Below are 12,652 nucleotides of genomic sequence, written 5' to 3' on the forward strand. Positions count from 1 at the left end.
TAGAGGCCCAGAGATATCAGGTGGCAAGTACTCACACAAAGCTCACCTCCCTCCACAGAGCGGCGGCACAGCCGAGAGTGCTGTGGGCCTTTGCGTGTGTCTGAGTCTCTGTAGGTTGCCGACAGTCTCCTACTCGTGGTCAGTCGTGCCCAGTCCTGCCAGCCCTCCACCCAGGGTGGGGCTGGGGCCACGTAGCCTCCTTTCTTTCCCTCAGTTGTGTGAGCAGTGGTCAGTTTTTCCACTGAGGTCTAGGCTCCCAGCAACGTCGTAGCCTTTGAGCTAACTCCAGGAGTGGGCACGTAATGTTCTGCCACACCCTGTCTACGGGACAGAACGGGCCAGCAAGGCGAGGGCTGGAGCAGGAAGGTGTGTGGGTCGGCACATCACAGCTAAGGGGCCACGCCTCGCCCATGCACAGGCTCTGTGCGAAGGCACCGTGGCCTACCGCACGTCCCACTGAGTTCAAGCCACCTTCTGGAGCCCAGTCATAGGCTTATTTCACCCCAGCCCAGCTAGCTTTCCTCCAAGGATCCCCACTTTGGGCTTCCCCATTCCAAGCAAGCCAATGCAGCCTTTCTGGAAACAGAGGCAAATATTTAACCCCTTTATCCATTCACCAGCTTTCTCCCACCACTCAGCCCACAACTGGGAACAGCAGGGGGAACTGGAAAGGAGTGTTTACACCTATCACTCACCCCGCCTCTGTTTACAGAGTGACAGAATTGAACCAGCCTGGCCAGCTCTGGGTCACGTGGTAGGAATTGTCAGCAAGGCCAGCCAGGCCCTCCAAGGGCTGCTAGGTCCTCACCCTACTTCTCGCTGGCTTTGCTAGAAAATGCAGGGGGAGTAGGTGGGCTCTGCCTGGCCCCGCCCCGGCTAAGTTTGAACCATGTCCAGTCACCCCAAAGTGTGCTAAATGGACTGCCCATCCTGCGAGGGGTCCGGTCCCTCCCCCTGCCCCATTTATGTCTAGGATTTGCCACGCTGTTTGGACAGGTAGAAAGAGTAGGTCATTGAAGTAAGTGCTTGGCATGGGCATTATCTGTCCTCTTGTACCTCAGATCGAATGCTTCCTCTGGGTGGGCTGGTGAGTTAGGCCCCTGGATCACATTCTGCCTTAGTCATCACTGACTAAGAGACGGTCCACCACTCCGTGCCAGTGCAGTGATCAGACCACACACAAGGTACCCCCTCCCCATCTGACCATGTGTCTTCTTGTACCCGCACACTATTTGGTTTGGGGAACCTACCTGCAATCCTCTTTGGCCTTGGCATTTCCCACAAGCAGGGTACTCTGTACGCTCCAGCTTCCCACAGGATGGTCACGGAGGACGTCTGCACAGGAGACTCTGAAAACGGCACACACCCAGAGGCTCCACCATGGTCACACCCAGATGGTGTCGGTGCAGTTAGATACACAGTCCTCAGCGCCCCAGCTCAGGTGCCCCTATGGACCAGCCGTGTAGGCTAGACCTTGCCCGCATGACTACGCCACAGCACACAGCCAGGATCTGTACACATAGGGGCATCTGTATTCATCCTCACCCCCTTTCCCCATCCCTCCCTGGCCCTGCCAATGCCCTCACTAACTTCCCAGAGGAGCATCTTGATATGGGGATCGAGGAGCCCATATTTGTTCACGATGCAGCATCTTAACCTGGAGAGGGTCCGGTTTTCTCTGTGGAGCCAGTCTTAAAAATTTCTCTCCCTCTCTCCTGGTTTTCACTGCTGGCGTTAAATTATTGTCTCATCCCTAACCCTGATAGCATCCAAATCCCAACCAAGCTGATCAACTCCAGGCAAAATAAAAGACTTTTCACCTCCAAGGACCTTGTTTGCTTTTAGAGAATGTAACTTTCCCCTCAGTCCGCCAGGAGGATCGTCCCTCTGGTGAGTGGTAAATGACTGAGGTTGACCGATCACCTCCGGAGACTGAATGGCCATGCCTGGGGAAAGAAGAAGAGCTTGGGGATTATATTTTCCTCTTTAAAAGCTCTCAGTCTGCTTCTGAAGATCTGCCTCTGGTCCTGTGGCATAGGAAAATTCCCGGGGACTCCAGAGCTCCTGTCACTATGCACCACAAGTGACGTCTGAACACACATACGTGGTCCCTGTCCTCCTGGGTATGTGCTCCTAGACCTACTGCTTGTGGGTAATGCCTGCATTTATGGCCACTCCAGTCACTGCATATAGTATGTTACAACACACTCGGGGCACCTGATCTTTCTTTCCCTATTCTGAGCCCACTTCTTGGAGGACAACACAACACAGACGTGTCCCTTATTCATGACAAGCCCATCCCAGGAGCCACGTTGGCAGCCCCAGGGTATTCATCCTGCTCAGCTGGCTGACTGTGACCCAGGCGGCGGGTGTCTCCATCAGCACTGATCCCGGGAGAGTGGAGTTCACAGAGCATGGCTCGCGTGGGTGTCTGGTCTCAGCAGTGAGGGTGCCCGCCCAGCTCTCCTCTCCTCACTCCTCCCACACAAACACTTTCCAAAGAGCCAGGGGCATTAGGTAAGGAAGTCTTTCTTCCATCCATATTTACTGAGCATCTATATTATGTGGCGTTCTCCTGTCGGCGCTGAGGGTAGAGCAGAGAACAAGACAGGCAAGGAGGCTGCCCAAGGATGCTGACCTTCCAGGGGCACCGTCTGAATTCCTCTCCCCTTCCCCAGCTGCTCTCACAGAACCTCCACCCAGCAGCCAGGGCTCCCCACCAGCTTTCTAGTACTTCTCAATTCAGAGATGTGAAGAAAGCTGGGGAGGGTCGAGAGCACCGGGTGCAGATGCTGCCCGGCCGAGCAAGCACCAGGCCTTCGAGCTGCCGCTGTGGCACCTGCGGTTTGAAGGCTGATCTCTCTCCTGTTCTCTGTGCAACACAGCCGGGGATTCTGAGCTAACCTACAGAATGGGAATACGTTTGAAGCCAGGCAGACAAAACCATATTTAGGCCTGCTGGGGATTTGGCACACGTTTGAACCTCCCTTTGCTTGTCTGCAAAATGATGGCACCAACCTCAACACGGCACTGCTCCAGTGCAAAGACAGTACGAACCAGTGCAGGTGCGAGCCTCCACTCTGCCTGCTGTGTGAGAAGGGCTCCACAAATGGTAGCTCCTGTCCCTGAGGAGTTGTGAGTAAACGGAGGCGCCTGTTTTCTGAGATGAGGCAAACTAGTTGGGCTGAACGCTTGGTTCTGCATCGCAGCTGTGATCGATGCCGCACCTTACAGTGTATGAAGCAGTTTCATGCGTATCTCGTTTGCTCCCTGTGTTACCTTTTGAGGAAGGTGGGGCATGTCTTCTCCTCCCAGCTTTAGAGAAGGACAGTCTTGCATGTGGGGGGATTAAACTGCGATGTCCCATAGTGGTGGTGAAAGTCAAGGTCAGAACTAGAATTCAGATTTTCTAAGTCTCTTAACTAGCACGATCCTAATTAACAGTGTGCCACACTTCCATAGCCAACCTGATAAGTGCTGTGTGTACGTGACTTCATTAATCCTTACAACAATTTATAAGCTAGATAGTACATCTAGGTGAGGAAATAAGAGATGAAGAAGCTGATGTCAGAGATGTTAGGTGATTTTCCTAAGGTCACACAGCTGGGAAGTAAGTCATGACTGTTACTGAAGAAGAGAAGAGCTCCCTTGCCAGTGTCACTGGCCATCTTTCTAAATATCATGGCTGCCTCTACACATCCGGGCATTGCCTGCAATGGCTAGTCTCTCTTCTTGTGCCCCAGATCTAAATCTCTCCAGGGTCAGCCTACACTAGCTAGCTAAATATAAAGGCGGTTTCCTTTGAACTAACATCACGTGAAGTTGGGCTTTATGGGAACATGATTATCTTGCACTGATCAAATAATCAGTTTAGCAGGTATATGTCTGATTATTTGTTTAAATGGAGACACCAATTATTTTAAATGCCCCGTAGTATATGGACTTTTTCAAATCTTTAGGAAATCATCATAAGAAATGTGTTCTTGGGGCGCCTGGGTGGCTCAGTCGGTTAGGCGTCCGACTTCAGCTCAGGTCACGATCTCGCGGTCCGTGAGTTCGAGCCCCGCGTCAGGCTCTGGGCTGATGGCTCAGAGCCTGGAGCCTGCTTCCGATTCTGTGTCTCCCTCTCTCTCTGCCCCTCCCCCGTTCATGCTCTGTCTCTCTCTGTCCCAAAAATAAATAAACGTTAAAAAAATTTTTTTAAAAAGAAATGTGTTCTTGGGGGAAAGGCAAAAAAAAGCAAAAGAAAGTGAACTATTCGTGTATTCTCACGCTGTCTCTCACTGGGCACAATAAATACTTTTTTTCCCTTCTTGTACTGCATTCTTCGTAGAGCAAAATAGAGTCCAAGGAGATGGGGTAGTAATGCAACATTGGCTTCCAGATAGAGATAAAGAGATAAGAAAAATTTAGGTAAATCCCTAAGTTTGAGTTTTTTTCTGCCTTTCTGTCTTAACCTAGCTCTTTAGTTGAGAATCAGTGCTTCCAAGATCAATTCATAAGTAAGAGTAGAGACCGTTCGGGTATGTATGTAGGTAACCTTTCCATATAGACCGAATGTTATTGTCCCATAGCTCAGGCTGAATCAGAGGAGTGGAGGTTACCCCATCCACTTCCTTTATTTCCCCCAAAGGATTTGCGGTCGTCTTAGGTGGTGCTACTGGGCACATTCCGTCCTAGAAGTGCTTTTTGTGAGCCTGTGGCTAACATACTGGGTTTGGATCTCTACAGGCTCTGATGTTGGAACAGTCAAGCCCTAAGCTGTCAAACGAGAGTAAGATGTGTTGCTCTTTGAGAGAAAAGCCAAGTCTTTATTTAAGGTGGAAGCAACACAAAACAAAACAAAACAAAAAAACGCAACAGAAAACCCTGAGATTATGCATGGAGAGTTCTTGTTGGATAGGACATCCTGTACTTTCTTGCACTCTGGTCTCCCCCAGCAAACCATTCATAGGCACTAGAGCCGGGGGCCCAGACAGCCTGCGCCTCTAAGACCCAACATTGTTGCGAATAAGGTCATCTGTTTCTCTTGGTGTTTGCCCAAGCGTTTGGGTTGAAATCATTTCCATTCACAGAATAATGATTTATTAAAAGCTGAAGGAAATGTTGAAGGGAAGGCAGGGCCCTCAGATCTGCTCTTTTGTACTGTCTGAACAAGGGAAGCGTCAGATTTCTGAACAAATATCAATGACTAAACAGTGGTTGATCTTATCTTTCAAAATATTAAAGGTGCTGGTGAATGTGGAAAGGGAACAGAGGAGACAGGAGTATAAAAGCAGGGGAAGCAGGTGCTTCTGCTGGGAGCAAGTGGGTACACAGCAGTGTGTGTACTGGGGGGTCCAGGAGTTCCTGGTGCAGCACAAGCATGGGGTGAAGGGGCTGTACTCCTGGGTTTGAGGGAGAGAGTGGCCAGCAGCCCTCCCACTGCATCCCAAGTGGAAGAAAGCCTGGGATTTCAGCTGGCATGCTATTGAAAGCCTGTCTGAGGGTGGAGGCTTCCCAGGGAAGGGAACATCCATGGCCCTCGGGGGCCCGGCCATTTGGAGAAGGCCCCAGCTAGAGACTGATGGCAGGATTCCGGGCAGTCTCACCATAAGCGTCAAGAGGCAATTTTACTCTAAAAGAGAAAAGCACAAAAAATAAAAGATGGGCATTCATTGAAAAGGACATAATGAAACATGAAAAACAACCAAATTCAAAAGCCTTTATTGTGAAATACAAAACGTTTGGATACGTTCAGAGTATGTAGCTAGCATGGCGTAGATTCATCGCGACCTTGTGCAAATAACTGGTTTCATTTTGTGGACTGGACTTAAACACTGGTCTTCAGTCTTTGGTTCATCCTGTTACATATTTTTTGCTTACTGATTGGTCTCCTTGTTGGACATGGCATGTTTTCTTTTTTCGCTAAACGTTCTTCCTTTAGTGAGAGAGGTATCCATTTCCAAATCCTAGGAAACCTACTCGCTTTATGTTGCTTTGCAAGCACCCTGCTATTTACTCTTGGCATATTGTCACACGTCCATTGATAGACATCCCAAAGCTCTGTGGGAAATGTGGGTTCAAAACTCTGCACGACTGCAGAGACCATTGCCAGGGCTAAGATTTGTAGAATGTGAAAATGGGAGCACTGTGCCCATGGATAAATGAAACCAAGCTGTCAATCAGTTGGTGAAACCAAACTGTCCCCCGGTTATTTTTGTAAATCTGTTACAGCAACATTGCTTTATATCCAATTAGTTGCATGGTAAAAATGCTCGTGGCAAAAGTGCTTGAAGCAAGGACGTCTGCTGCAAAGATGCTTATGGCTAACATGCTGGGCATGGGGAGGGAGAGCGGTGTAACCCCAGGGTCAGGATAGACTTAGCTGGCAGGGTGCAGTGAAGGCACCCAATCCAGCCCAACCCCCAGACTCAGCTCCATCGGTGCAGTCCCGCCCATTCCCTCGAGGTCAGGAGGCTGACCGTGAGTGTGGCCTTTGGTGGCCCTTGCAGGGTTACTGCAATGGGCGTGTATAGAGGGGGGTTCCCAGATTTAAATGTTCAGGTTCAGGCAGCAGAAAGGAGGCTGTCAGGGCTTATTGGTAGGGCAGCCATGTGATTTACTGTCTAACCAGGGTACTTTTGAGAGGGAAAGGGAACACTGCATAATTCGGCTGGGGAAAACGATACATCGAAACTGTCCTGGGCAAATAGGGCTGTATGGTCACCACAGTTTTCAGACCATACCTGATGCTATTTTGAAGTTGATAGAATACCATTTATTGGTATTTGCAATGGCGACTGAACGGTGGATTAATTTGCCATCAAATCCCTGGATGGCTGATCGGAGCCCTGGGAATCCCCACCTGTGAGGTGGGCAGTACCACTGCTTGTGGGAGGTGGTCTCCATGTTGGAACATGTGGACGGGCATTAGCAGACCTGGCTGGGGACTGCTCTGAGCCCAGGGTCACTCTGACAACAGAGACAGTCCCCGCCTTGCCTCCAGAACAGAGATTCTTTGTGCTTTGGGAGGTTTCAGAATGATCTTTTGCCATGTGATTCCCACCCCTGCCGACAGAGCCCCCTCTAGGTTCAGGAAGGCTCCCTCCTGTGTGTCTGAAGGGAACTCTGTGATAGTGTGTGTTACAGTGCAGGGTAATTTATGTCTGTTTGTCTCCTGGGCTGGCGACTGTTCGCGGGCAACAGCTCAGGGCCAGCTCCGTGGCGTTGGGGCTGTTAGTGGAACAGTGCAGACTTCGATGGCCCTGAACTCACCATGCTTTCTTGGCCGCTGCAGGTGGACGTCCAAACTGAAGAGAGTGACATGAACAAACGGAGGCGGAGAGGCTTCAACAACCTGGATGAGGTTCGTGTGTCAGTTTAAGCAAAGGCTGGTTGCCTGATGGCCAGTGGCCACAGCGCTGGCCCTTCCTTCTTTCCTCTCTCGTGAACCACTTGGTTCTAAGCTTGGCTTGATGGAAAAACCATCGGGTTCTGGTCCTCCCTCCACTACTTACGAGGTGTGTAACCTGGAGAAACAGAGCCTCTCCGGCTGTGGTTCACGTCTGTGAAATGCAGGCAATAGATTTGAAATGTATGGAAATTTGCAGGATTTTTAAAGATTAAGTAAGAGGGTGTATATAATATGCCGAGCATGATATCTGGCACCTGTGTTAATCAATATATCATCGCTATTAACAGCAAGTAGGAACAGGGCACCAGCAGCCCCTCTTGTCTCCCAGTCATTGTTTCTACCTTTTGTTTTACGCATTTCTAGTCCTTAAGGCAGATGTCCCAGGGCCCACAAGTGCCACCTTCTGGTCAAAGTGGAAAATTACAAGCTACTTTGTCCAAACCAAGCACCAGTCTGCCTCCTGCTGAAAAATCGATCTGGCCAAAAAGAGAGTATCCGTTCCTGCTTCCCCAGGAGGCTCTTTAAAGAGACCGGAGGTACTCATACCATCTGAAAAAGCTGTCCTAACCCCACAAAAACAAGCATAGATGTTGTCAGTGAACTGTAGGATGCCGGCTTTAGCTAGCCTACCGGCGGATGTCATAATTAAGCCCCAAAGGCATGCGGGACAGTTTGTATAATACATTTATACCTGAGTTACAGGACTTAGAAAAGACTTTACCTTATGTGGATGAAGGTGCATTATTGCTGTATATTTTTAGGACACTGTCGTTCATGTCTGTGACTTGCTTCATGTGGAAGCCTCGACCGGGATCCAGACACTGGTTCTCAACACAGTGACCTTTATAACAAATAGAGCTACAAGGCCCAACCTGGGGGGTTGGGGGAATTGCCTATTGTTCATTGCATTTTCTGGAAGGGGCAAAGATGAGCTCAGTTCAAGGAAGCCTGGAGTTCAGCTCATGTCTTAAAATGTGTACAAATACATTTTATCCAAAGAGTTCACATCACCCTTTTCCAAACCGTTTCTAGAACTTCTTTGATCCCTTCAAGAGAGTTTGTTTCTCTGTCTCTTGGCTCCTGTGTGCGCAAGAAGCCAGTGAATAGGGAGGTGGTTGAGCAGAGGAAGCAGAGGCTGAGGGACAGGGTAGGAGAGACCTCCCACTTTCCCCAGTATGGGGTGTTGACTCTCACTTACAGTGCCTGTGATCTGCCCCTCCCTCCTCCCTAGAGGCTTGCCTGGGATGCGTGTCTCACGTGGAGGTCTGCTCCTGCCTTTCATCCGCGGCTCATTTGAGGGAGTGTTTGTGCTCTTTCTGTCGATGGCAACACAGGAGTCAGAGTGTGGGAAGAAATCTGGTTACTCCTGCCCCATCTGAGATGTTGCTGGACTGTGATCGGAGCCAGCCATTTTGCTAAAGTCAGATTTAACTAAGGAATAATTCTTTCCAAATACTCGCTGCTCAAAATGTAGGCCAGGAGCCAACAGCAGCAGGATCACCTAGCAGCTGGTTAGGAATTCAGTGTCCCTTCCCCCAGACGCCCCCGAATCTGAATCTGCATCTGAAAGAGAGCCGCCGCCGGTGATTCCTATGCGCATTAACCTCTGAGAAGCGCCAGTCTGTGACCCAGTGTCTTGGCCCACTTTGACTTTGTGCAAACAGTGACCACTCCAGTAAACCTACCCTCTTCTTCTCAAGCCTGTATTGATATGCACAGTTACATTCCGTACTTTGAAGTCGGAGTGACTCTGTGTTTGTCTAACACTTCAGAGTGGCTATATGCATACAAGGTTTCCCCTGGGGCTCTTAGGGACTCTTCAGAAGAAAAAAAAATCATTAGACCTTAGCTTGCTTCTTCCCATGACTTTCTGCTAAATGAACATTTCTTAGTCATCTTGAGAACATCTGTTCCTTTGAAGGAGGTTCATTGCCCCCTTGGGAAAGCAGACTGCCCACCAGATATGATGGTATTTACTTCTGAGGCCTATGGGAGCAGATCTTGTGGTAAGGAGACAGGACTTTCCATGAACACCAGTTATTTTCCAGGTTCTAGTGTTTAGCGGATGAGCCGAAGAAGTCTTACATGGAATACCTTTTGATAAAACAGCATAACCAAGTAATGGTCACACTGATAGCACCTACCCTGATATAAAGCAAGAAGGACACTTCTGAACTTTGTGGCATCTTCTCCAAAACCCACGACCTTACTCTGATCATGAGGAGACATGCAGACCAACCCAGCTTGGGGTACCCTGTACAAAATAGCTGATCGGTCTCCTTCAAGACTGTCAAGGTCATGAAAGACAAAGAAAGATGGAGAAACTCTTACAGATGAGGGTGATTGAGGAGACGTGATAAACCACATGCCATGTGGGACCTTGACTGGTACCCTAGAACCTCACGGACATTGGTGGCAAACTAGAGTAGTCTGAATCAAGTCTCTAGCTTACCTAATAGAATTGTGCCAGGTTAATTTCTAAGTTTTGGGATTGGTAGTATGCCTTATTCCAGATGCTAACATTAGAAGCATCTGGGTGAGGGTATATAGGAACTACCTGTGCTATCTTTGTAGCTTTTCTGTAAATCTAAAATTATTCTAGGGGTGCCTAGGTGGCTCAGTCAGTTATGTGTCTGACCCTTGGTTTCGGCTCTCAGGCCATGATCTCAGCATTCATGGGATCGAGGCCCGCATTGGGTTCCGTGAGGTCAGTGCAGAGCCTGCGTGGGATTTTCTTTCTCCTCTCCACCACTCCCCTGCTCTCTCTCTCAAAATAAGTAAATAAACTTAAAAAAATAAAATGACTTCCAGATTAAAAGGTGTTTTTTTAAAGATAGCAACAACAGAGAAGGGCTGGTTGAAGTTGGGATTGGGGTGCAGAGGAGAGAGGAGAAAGAAGCCCAAGGCCCGTGCCTTGCCTGACTGATACTGCCTCTTGCTTCCTCACCCCCACTCCCCCGACCCTTCACCTCTGATGCCACATGGTGTATTTGGAAAACTGTTCTGCTTGTCACTTCCTTATTGTATTGGAGTTTTCCAACAACCAGAGGAAGTGGGTTATGCTCCCATTTTACAGATGAGGACACTTCAGAGAAGTTAAGTAAATTGCCAAGGTCACGGGGCTAGGAAGTGAGTCCATTTTCAAACCCTGTCTGGCTCCCAGGTGGGTGTGCCTGTCCTTTGGGAAGATATGAGCATTGTCTCAATGGGCATCACCTCCTGCTTCTGCTTCACTTCCTCGGACCATGGTGTCCTTCTTCAGGAAACTAGTCCCCCGTCTTGAGTCCCCAGGCCCCTTCCTGATATCTGGGTGCCAGGATCCAACAACCAATGTACTCAATTTGGCCTTTGCAGCCTTCAGCCTTTTCCAGCCGGAGCCTGCGCTCCAGTCAAGAGTGCGGCAGCAATAAAGAAGGTGGAAATCAGAACAAAGTCAAGTCCATGGCAAGTCAGCTGCTGGCCAAGTTTGAGGAGAACTCTCGGAACCCCTCGCTCGTGAAGCAGGTGAGTCCTGTCAGATGCTCGCTGGACCTGCCTTCCTGGTGACCAGAACCTGCTGAGAAGCCAGCAGAAACCAGAAGCAGAAGCCAGTTGAGGCTAGTGGTGGATTTTCAGGTAGGCCAGCCAGGCCTGGCTCGGGTGAGACTGGCGCTCCTTCTAGATCAGAAGTCGGCACACTTTTCCAAGAAGAACCAGATAGCAAGTTTAGGCTCTAGCAAATATTTTAGGCTTCGGGAACCATGCTATCTCTCTCACAACGGTTCATTTCTGTCCTTGTAGCATGACAGCAGCCAGGGGCAATACCTAAACAAATGTGCGTGGCTGTGTGCAAACAAACCTGAATTTACAAAAGCGGGCGGCAGGCCAGATTTGGCCTGGGGCCCATAGTTTGCTGATGCCTCTTCTGCACTGGAGGAGAAATCCAGAATTTGGTTCCACCTTGTAACCATGACTTGGTCTGCAGCCATCTTTGAGATGCCGGCTGCAGAGGAGCCTAAGGCCAGAGTGAGAAGACATGTGCAAACCAGGGGAAACTGAGTCACGGGTCTAAGCTCCGGGGGACCAGCCCTCCCCAAGGGTTCTCTGGCATCCCCTCTCCCGTGTTCACTGAGGTCAGGCTAGCAGGGCCATTGTGTCTGAGCAGGGGTGGCTGTGAGGCTGAAAGAGGCAGAATGCCGTGGGCCAGGCTGCACACTGCGCTGACTGCTCTCCAGACTCTGACTCTAGGGTCTGAGCTTCATGAGGTTCATTTTGCTCCCCTGAACTCCTTTGGGATGCAGCCGTCAAATTACAAGAGCTTGGGATGAGGGGGTTGGTTCTCTTTTAGAAAACACCTGGTTGATTGGGTTTACAGGCAATCATAAATGTCTGTCTGGCCTTGATGGTGGACCACGCCCCCTCCGGGACAAACCGACCTTCCCCAGGGAGGGAGCCAAGTTTTGTTGCTATAAGGGGGCCGTTTTCCCGAGACGTACAATTCTCTGAATTTTTTTTTTTCTCTCAATTGCCCCTTCTGGAGGCTTTGCCCCTAGAAGTCCCCAAGTGTCATTGAGGGTTCTCTTCCATCAGAAGGAATGTAGCATCTAGTGTTCCGGGAGCTTTGCCAGTTCCAGGAGGACTCGAGGGCTGGCCACCCTGGCTTGGCATGGCCTGGCGGCACAGGCCCAGTGCCCCGGGTCTAAGCCAAGAGCAAGGCCTCCCTGGGATTTACACGTTGTCCAAGAGAAGGGGACTCCAGGACTTGTTGTTCGCATGGACAGAGAGCCAGAGTTCAGGTTTCCCAGTAAGGCCCAGCTTGCAGGGGTGCTGTCTCTGCCCACCTCTCTTCTCCTCCCTCCAAGTTCTCAGTCTGACTCACCTTTTCCTTCATGTTTCCCGTGGCTGCTTTTTTGGACTTCCCTTCCTCCTCCCAGGAATGCCGCATCTCAGGGATAGGTAAGCCTGTCCTGCGCTCTTCCTCTGACCCACCTGTTAACTCTCGCTGCCCCCGGCCGGAGGAGTCCACACCCGGCCCATCACCTCCTCTGAAAAGGCAGGTAGGGCTCCTTCCAGTGGACGCTGTCGTGCTGAAGTCAGAGGGGACTTTCACCCCGAGGGGCGGGGTCAGTGGCTGGCTGTGCAGCCCATGTAGGGCTGACTGTAGAATCTCTGGGAAGGCAGACACAACTTGGGGTGACCGCCCTTATAGGTAAGACTAACCAGGCATGCAGCATCTGGAAATACCTGCCAGTCAGGAGTAACATCTGCCCAACGACT

General features: G+C 50.1%; 1 protein-coding gene across 12 annotated transcripts in view; it reads left to right on the forward strand.

The window, feature by feature from the left end:
• MICAL2 (microtubule associated monooxygenase, calponin and LIM domain containing 2) overlaps positions 1–12,652 on the forward strand; it is a 223,587-nt gene that overhangs the window by 108,965 nt on the left and 101,970 nt on the right. For 7 of the 12 annotated variants that reach the window (XM_043580680.1, XM_043580682.1, XM_043580687.1 and 4 more), the window contains exons 15-16: positions 7,280–7,348; positions 10,751–10,900. In XM_043580680.1, the coding sequence (XP_043436615.1) occupies positions 7,280–7,348; positions 10,751–10,900 (219 nt within the window). Of the gene's footprint in view, positions 1–7,279; positions 7,349–10,750; positions 10,901–12,309; positions 12,433–12,652 lie in introns of all 12 variants that reach the window. The other 5 variants (XM_043580676.1, XM_043580689.1, XM_043580683.1 and 2 more) reach the window with 2 other exon arrangements.

Source organism: Prionailurus bengalensis, chromosome D1 (genome assembly GCF_016509475.1).
Source record: "Prionailurus bengalensis isolate Pbe53 chromosome D1, Fcat_Pben_1.1_paternal_pri, whole genome shotgun sequence".
Taxonomy (NCBI): Eukaryota; Metazoa; Chordata; class Mammalia; order Carnivora; family Felidae; genus Prionailurus; species Prionailurus bengalensis.